Source organism: Nelumbo nucifera, chromosome 2, assembly GCF_055504915.1.
Source record: "Nelumbo nucifera cultivar China Antique chromosome 2, China Antique-T2T, whole genome shotgun sequence".
In the NCBI taxonomy this organism is placed as follows: Eukaryota; Viridiplantae; Streptophyta; class Magnoliopsida; order Proteales; family Nelumbonaceae; genus Nelumbo; species Nelumbo nucifera.
Window position 1 is genome coordinate 23,677,092 of NC_142650.1, and position 9,266 is coordinate 23,686,357.

Below are 9,266 nucleotides of genomic sequence, written 5' to 3' on the forward strand. Positions count from 1 at the left end.
AAGAATATGTATTTGATTGATCTTTTTTTTCTGTATTACTGTTAGTGTGAAAATTTAAATAAATTCTTATGCAACATAATTCACTCAATCAAGTGATTGAGTTTTTATTATTTTGGGTAAGGCCCATTTAGGGAATCATACGGATTGTTCCCCTTAATTACATCTCCACAAGAAAGTAGAGGACACCTTTTGATTCTGACTTGGAGAAATGAATGCATAGAACAAAAGAAAAAGGGCAATATAGTAATTAAAAAGAACTTTTCATTTGCTTTTCTTTTACATCAAGTGTACAAGAATGAGAACAAAGAAAAAGAAAATACAATTGAGAAACTATACAACAATGCATTTCTCTTTTCTTTTTGATACAAAGAAAATTTCCTTCTCACTCCTTTCTTCACAATAAGTTGTAGTCAATCAGATGAAATTCTGATTGTAGACAACCTTAATCCTTAGATTTTAGCATACAAAAAGGGAACTGTAGTCAATCAAATAGAATATTTGATTGTAGACGATTTTCATCCCTCTGTTCTTCACTTTCATTTGAAGGGAACCATAATTAGCCTTTTAGAATTAGATTGTAGATGGTTTAATCCCTAACTTTGTCTTGAAAGAAGGACCATTATCAACCAAGTAGAGGCACCTGATTGTAGATGGTTTATGTTATTTTGGTAGCTTCAGCAGTTCGAACCAGTAGAGAGTGAAAGAGAAAGAGAAAGAGAAGAAGAAGAAACTAGTTGAACTTGGTAGCCTAAACCCTACCAGTTGACCATAATATGGATTAGGGGTTCTAATTAGTGCACAATGACTAAAATGCCCCCACTTAAGTATGGGATAGGATGTCTACAGAAGTAATATTTGAACTGCCACATAAGCATATAACTTAAACAAAATGAAAAGACTAATCTACCCTTATTCAGCTCACTCTAACACTCCCTCTCAAGCTGGAGAATATATGTCATATAATCCTAGCTTGTTACATATATAGTTCACTCTCCCTGAGCTCAAACCTTTTGTAAACAAATCTGCCCACTGATCACTTGAGCCCACATGTTCTGTGCTTATATTTCTAGTAAGGACTTTCTCCCTCACAAAGTGGCAATCAATCTCTATGTGCTTTGTTCTCTCATGAAAAACAGGATTAGATGAGATGTGAATTGTAGCTTGATTATCACAGTACAATCCAATAGGTCTGTCCATTGAGAATCCAATTCCTTGTAGGAGGTTTCTTAGCCATACTAATTCACATGTAGTGTGTGCCATGGCTTTGTATTTGGCTTCAGCACTACTCGCCACAACGGTCTGCTTCTTACTCTTCCATGTCACCAGATTTCCTCCAAGGAATGTGTAGTAACCTGTAGTAGATCTTCTATCCGACACTGAGCCTGCCCAATCTGCATTTGTATACCCAACTATCTCAAATCTTCCTCTTGGTTTGTACAATAACCTACGGCCTGGAGCTCCCTTCAGGTACCTTACAATTCTAAGAACTGCATCCCAACGAGGTATCTGGGGATTCTGCATAAATTGACTCACCACACTGACAACAAAGGAGATGTCTAGTCTTGTGATAGTCAGATAGTTCAAACTTCCCCACTAACCGTCTGTATCTTCCAGGATCATCAAATATTTCACCTATATCACTGTTCAACTTAGCATTTGGTTTCATGGGAATTTCAACTGGTTTCACACCTAACAATCATGTTTCATTCAGCAAATCAATGACATATTTTCTTTGGCACAGGTTCACACCTTGTTTTGATCTGGCAACTTCTATACCCAAGAAATACTTCAAATTCCCAAGGTCTTTTTTTTTTTAAATGGTCTTGCATAAAGGCCTTTATTTTATCAATCCCCAATCTATCATTGCCAGTTATGACAATATCATCCACATAGACTACTAATAAAATCTTTCCGGCTTCAGAATCATAGCTGAACACTGAGTGGTCAACCTGACATTGTTTCATTCCAAAATTCTTCACTTCACTAAACTTCTCAAATCAAGCACGAGGAGATTGCCTTTTTCAGTCTACACACTTTACCATCCTCCCCTTGAGCAACAAACCTAGGTGGTTGCTTCATATATACCTCCTTCATAAGGTCACCATGGAGGAAGGCATTTTTAATGTCAAGTTGAAACAAGGGCCAATCATACATAACTACCAAGGAAATTAAGACACGGACTGAGCCAATCTTTGCCATTGGAGAGGTCTCCATATAGTCCACCCCATACAACTGAGAATAACCTTTAGCAAGAAGTCGGGCCATCAAATGCTCCACACTGCCATCCGGAAAGTATTTAATAGTATACACCCATTTACAACCCATAACATGCTTACCTGGAGGAAGAGTAGTGAGCTCCCATGTGTGAGTATGCTGAAGAGCAGAGAGTTCCTCCTCCATTGCTTGACGCCACCCGGGTGAAGTAAGGGCCTCCTGGACATCCTTAGGTATAGATATAGATGACAATAGAGAAACAAACTGGCGATGTGAAGCGGAAAGGTGAGAGACTGAAAAAAAATTGGAAATGGGTGTAGGGTACAACTACGTTTACCTTTCCGTAAAGCAATGGGAAGATCAAGCTCTGAAGGTTCTAGGACAGGAGCAACAATAGGATCCGTAGGCAAGGTAGAAGTCGGAGGAGGTGATGGTGTCTGTTGATGAGTATACATGTGCCGGATCGGTGGTCATTCAATAGGAATCTGCACTTGAGGAGGTGAAGATTCAGTCCCAACTAGAACAACCGGAACGGGATCACAGATTGGAAGAGGGAGATGAAGCAAAGGTGGAGATAACGATACTTTAGGTCCCCAGAAGAATGGGACGGGCTCAAAAAAAGTGACATCAGGACAGACATAGAACTTCCGAGTAATGGGATTGTAACACTTATACCCTTTTTGGGTCCGAGAGTAGCCAAGAAAGATACACTTAATAGAGCGTGCATCCAGCTTGTCTAAACCAGGACTCAGATTGTGAACAAAGCACACAGCCAAAGACCCAGGGTGTTAATGGAAAGGGAGACAAGGTGGGGAACAAAATAGAAAAGGGAGACTGACCATGAAGGACGAAGGAAGGCATCTGATTAATAAGGAAACAAGCAGTAAGTACAACATCACTCCAAAATCGTTTAGGAACACTCATATGATGAAGAATAGACTGAGTAGTTTCAAGGAGATGACGGTTCTTTCGTTTAGCCACCCCATTTTGTTGAGGGGTGGATGCACATGAAGTTTGATGAATGATGCCATGTTGTTCTAAATACTATTGAAAGGAAGTAAGAAAGTATTCACGACCATTATCTGAACGAAGAACTTTGATTGGAACACCAAATTGCATACGTATTTCAGCATGGAATTTTTGAAAAATGGAAAATAATTCACTCATTTCTTTCATTAAATAAATCCATGTCATTCTTGAACAATCATCAATAAAAGTGACAAAATACTTGTAGCCATTATAAGACTCTATTTTAATCGGACCCCAAACATCTAAATGAACTAAAGCAAAATGACTCAACATACGACTATCAACTCTAGGACTGAAGGAAACTGATGGTGTTTCCCATACTGACACGACTCGCACTGTAAAGACAACAACTGACTCAAAGACGGAACTAGTATCTTGAGTGCCTTGAGAGATGGATGTCTCAGCCGACAATGCCATTGTAGAGAAGTGAGGGAAGTCTGAAGTGCAACTGATGATCCACCACCGTCAAGATAATACAATCCACCGGCCTCATGTCCTCCACCTATCTTCTTCCCCATCTTGAGATCCTGAAAAACACAAAATGAAGGGAAAAATGTAATAGAGCAATTAAGGGTCTTACTTAATTTACTAACAGACATAAGATTGAATGAAAATTTAGGTACATATAGAACAGATGATAAAGAAAGAGAAGTTGTGTCAACATTACCAACACCACAGATGGGAGAAGATGAACTGTTGGCAAGGGTAACAGTTTGAGATGTGGAAGTTTCAAAGAGGGAAGAGAACACACCTGGAGTCCTGGTCATGTGATCAGAGGCTCCAGAGTCAATAATCCAAGGAGAGGGTTTGGATTCCAGACAAGTTATACTTGAGTGTGCAAGGGTTGCTGTAATATGTTGTGAAGTAGCCTGAAGGAACCTCTCATACTCATCTCGTGGTACACTCATCATCTCCTTCCTGGAAACAGATGTAGATGTGGAAGGTGTTAGATCTGTCTGTTGGTTATCACTGACATCAACCCCACCATCTACTGCATGATTAGCCCATGTAGAAGGTGGGCCATGGAGATCATAGCAAAAATTCACTATCCTTCCTTGCCACAGTGGGTACACTTCCTAGTAGAGGTACCTTTTCCTTTACCACGGCTACCCCCTGAGTCATGACCACCGCCATGACCAAATATGGAACCACCACGACCTCCTCGAGATGCATGTCCTCCCCCTCTAGTACCACGTCCACCTCCTCTAGCTACCACAAATCCTGCGAAGCCGTGCAAATACTTCCTCAAGTGTAGGAAGAGTAGAGCCTCCCAATATTTGAGCTCTAACTGGTTCGTACACTGATTTCAGCCCCACTAAAAACATAGTGACATCCAGTTGCTCTCTCTGTTGTTGTTGAACCTTAACATCTAGAGTTAGGGGATGATAGACATTGAGCTCATTTTTGAGGTTTTTCATACTGGCATAGTATTCTTCTAGGGTTTTATTCCCTTGCTGCAAATCGAAATACTCCTGATAGAGCTGATATACCCTTGTAGTATTATCTTGTCTAGAATAAAGCTTCTTGGCATGTTCCCATATGTCCTTAGCTGTATCTAAGAACATAAAGTTGGCACTTATTTTGGGTTCCATACTGTTCCACAACCATGTCATGATTTGGGCATCTTCCTGTTCCCAGTCATCAAACCCTGAAGATTCAGCTGATGGTTTATCTTCCTTGCGTGTTTCACTTTCCTCTTTGCCTTGAGAAAAACTTCCACTGACTTGGCCCATGGCACATAATTCTCACCATTATGTTTAATTGAAGTCATCTGCACACCCAGATAGTCGGATGGAATCATCACACCAGGTTTCTGATCACTACAACCATCTGCAGTTGCTGCCATTATGTCCTCCCAATGCTACTTCTAATGCTGAATCCCTAGTCACCAACCTAGTACTGCTGTCAAGAGCTTGATGTTTCAGACACTACAGCAGTCTCCAAACACAGATAATAGGTTCACAACCAGTCACAATCAACCACCATTATGTAAATTACCATTCATATTAAGAGCTTGATGTTTCAGACAGGTTTGGCTACCATTTCAGATTAAAAAAATGTAAACTAGCATTCAGACAGAAACGACAAGTCAGAATATTGATGTAGACTATATTCGGCCACTCCTTTCAGCACAAAAAAAAACAGACTTTTGTTCTTATTCACACCACTACTAATTACTCAGAAATATAAATCACAATGACAGTCACTTAGCAACTCAACCAACCACACACAAACCCTCTTGAAACTGCTCAATAGAGGGTGAATATCACAAACACCACCACACGACCAAAGCTGTCACACATGGTAATGACAACAATATGGAACTGAGAGCCTAGGACTGCCGCACCTTCCTAACACTTGAAATAGGGACTGCAACAGTCCTAAAAAAATAAAACTTGCTGCAGTAACTAAATTGAGTACCTCAGATTTTGCAGCCCAGAGAAAGAGAACCCAGAAGAAGGAGAAATTGTAGAATATGAACCTTGGTGCTGCAGCCTTCTTCTCCTTCGTTTAGCGCTCTGATACCATGTTATTTCAGTACTTCAGCAGTTCGAACCAGTAGAGAGTGAAAGAGAAGAAGAAGAAGAAGTAGTCGAATTTGGTAGACTAAACCCTACCAGTCGACCATAATATGGATTTGGGGTTCTGATTAGTGCACAATGACTAAACTGCCCCACTTAAGTATGGGGCAGGATGTCTACAGAAGTAATATTAGAACTAAGGGTGGCAATTTTTCACCCAACCCACCTAGTATCTAACCCACCCAACCCGCCCATTTACTTGGCGGGTTGTGTGATCAACCTATCATCTAACCCACCCATTTAAATGGGTTGGGTTGGGGATAACCATTGGGTTAACCATTACAGACATAAGTATTAATTCCTTAGCCTTTTTTTTTAATTTTCTTCATTTGAATTAAATAATTTATAATTAATGCATTAATTTTCTATTAATTATTGACTAATTTAGTTTTGTCTTGAATTAACACACTTCACCCAACATAAATCCAAATCAATTTGACCTGAGTCCGAACCAGTTCAACACGGTCTGACCTGATCCAGCATATACCGATCTGGGTTGACCCGATTCCAAAATAGACCCCTGATGGGATGGTTTGGTACCGCTTGCTCAACCTAGTTTGGGTTGTCCGGTCCAACTAGCATTCACGCAGCCCGACCCGGTGCAAGCCGATCCGGGTCAACCCGAATCCGAAACGGTTTCGGGCGGGATGGTTCAGTGTCTGCGTGCTTTACCCGGTCTAGACTGTCCGGCTGACCAATATCCACACACACCCAACCCGATTTACTTATGTTGACCCGCTTTGGATCAGTTGGTTTGGTCCCAAACCCTTGCACAAACCTGATATGGTCCGGTCCAAGTCAATCCACCCTTGATGTGATTAGCTCGAAGATATTAGATAGTTCAAGTTGATTTGACCGATTTGAACCTAAGTGGTTCGGTGAAACCCGAAATCTGAACATAGTCAAATGGCTTGGCCGCTTGTTTAAAAATAACATGCATGTAATGTGATTTGAACCTTCACCACTTGTGTAAATAGTGACTACAATTACTACCAAGCTATGACCAACTTATTTGTTAAGGGAGAGTTAGTTTGTTTTTTAAGTCCATAAATATAAGATTAATGGTTTGGGCGGGTTGGATTGGGTTAAAGCGGGTTTGGCTTGAACCCAACCCATTCAATTTTATATAACTGGGTCATTAATGGGTTGGCGGGTTAGATGGGTTGGGTTGAAGCTCAACCCAAACCCAACCCAACCCAACCCACCCAATTGCCACTGCTAATTAGAATTGCCACATAAGCATATAACTTAAACAGAATGAAAAGAGTAATCTACCCTTATTCGGCTCACTTTAACAGTTTATTTCCCTCTATTTCCTTCTCAAAAGTGAAAATAAAAGAGAGAGAAAGAAGGATACATAGCAGAAGACATATATAGGAAGTATTCATAGAGAGGACTTTCCTTTTTCTTCCTGTATTAGTGAGACTTTTCCTTCCCTGCCTTCCCTTGAGCACTTCTCTTTTCTTCTCTCTTTATCTTTGCTTTTCTTAAGAATCTCTTGTGACAATTTTCTCCGAAGAGTGTCCGTTTGTGCTTCTCCGTAAAGAGCTTAAATAGGGAGTGGGGTAGTTATGTAACTTCCTCGTCCTCCTAGATGAGGGGCACCTGTCCCTCCCACTTAAAGAGAGGGAACTCTCATACAGGATACTTTTTTATAGTTTTGATAGTTTGGCTAGTAGACTAGCTAACCCACTTATTTGGGTTATTAAATTATTAAATGTTATTTGGATTAAAAAAATGCCTTCAACAATTACGTTTCTTTATAAAACTTTTTTCCATATGTTTTTTGTTCTTGCTTCCAAAATTTACACAAATATTTCCTATATTCATGTATTTTTCCATATCTTTCAAAAAATTCACAATTTATTTTTTTTTTCAAAAAAAAAATCAATATATGAATTTGCTAACTTGATCTTGAACCTAGGTGTCAAAACCCTAGATCTAATTGAAATCATCAATATTTTCAGTTCAATCTATGGGTAATTAGTACCCATGATTGTAGTTCCTAACATGTACAATGCTCCTTATGAAAAGTATACCTTTTATACATTTTTTTTATCTGTCCATGTTATTTCCAGGTCCTTAATTTCTGACATGCGGTTCTTTCCTTTTTTTTAAATAGCGGACTGAGGGACCTATCCTTGTTCAATAATCCTGTCTCTAGTCCCTTTCATGTCTGATGTTCAATTTTTCGTCAAGATGTTTATGGTAATCAATTAATCATGGATTGGATTCATTTTTGCATATCTCTCTCTCTCTCTCTCTATCTATCTATCTATCTGACTTGATCAGCAACAGGTAAAGGAGTATAAAAATATGAAAGAGTTCAATCCATGGAAGTATAAAAATACCAGCGAGTAGACTCTTTTTTTCAGGTTTAATGTGGGATATTGGGGTGGGGGAGGGTAAGGGTAGCATTAGGCCATTAACCAAAGACCTACAACATGTAAAGAAGATACAAAAAGTTACAACCTCTATGTTTATATTGGTCCATGCATCCATGACCATTTTTCTTCTGGTTTGTTAATTTTTATGAACAGAAAATCCGTACAATGATCATAAAATTATGAACTTGATTCGAGATGGACATCCTATGACATTGATTGAAGGCTTCCATATATTAACGAGAAGCTGCAATTTTTCATTTTTCTTCTATGCTTTCCATCTTTCTTGCATTGGTGTTGTCTGTCTCATTAAAATTCTCCTTCATTTCCTAAATCTACCAAATGAGAATGACTTCCTTCAAATGTTTTCACAGAACCCAAAGTGGAATCCATCAAGATTGGAGGATGTGGTTACAAGGGAAGTGGATGCTCTATTTGAGCCATTGGACCCTGAAGTCGAAGAACTGAACGTGTGATTCCAAGATCAAATTCTTCCAATCTTTTTGTAGCTTCTTCTGTATATTAACAGCACGTGGAGTTAAGTTACCATTTGAATAAATCATACATCCAATGGAGAATTAGATAAATAAAAAATTGGCATGAGGATGGCACTTCGTACTGGTAGCCAATTTTGACTTTACTATATGCTTAATGTCAACAATAGTAATTCTACATCAATTGGCAAGAGAGGATGAGCATATTTGATAATTCATGGTATCAAGCAATACAGATCCTAATAGTTTGATAAGGTTATAGCAATTTGCTGTTACATGGGTGTCGATACTCTTCATTTTAAATGGTGTAGTTATAATATTTTTCTGTTCTGTGCTCTGTAATTTGGTTTTCATTGCAAGATTCAAGGGAGTTTTAGTTCAGATGAGCCAGTAGATGAGATGGTCACTCGGCGCCGCTCTGAATATAGAAGTGGGATCAAATCCTCATAACTGCAGTCTCTCTGTGGTAAGGTCAGTGGACCTTATGTGTATCCTGCTCTGTCCCCACCCCTTAATCCCCTTGTAATGTATAATATGTAATAAAGTGGTTGAAGCAAAGCTGA

General features: G+C 39.2%; 1 protein-coding gene across 1 annotated transcript in view; it reads left to right on the forward strand.

The window, feature by feature from the left end:
• Nucleotides 1–9,033, forward strand: part of LOC104595250 (3-hydroxyisobutyryl-CoA hydrolase-like protein 3, mitochondrial) — a 39,725-nt gene extending 30,692 nt beyond the window's left edge. Inside the window, exon 10 of the mRNA XM_010255899.3 lies at nucleotides 8,584–9,033. Within this exon, the coding sequence (XP_010254201.1) occupies nucleotides 8,584–8,685 (102 nt within the window). The 3' untranslated portion in view covers nucleotides 8,686–9,033. The remainder of the gene's footprint in view (nucleotides 1–8,583) is intronic.
• Nucleotides 9,034–9,266: the final 233 nt, after the last annotated feature.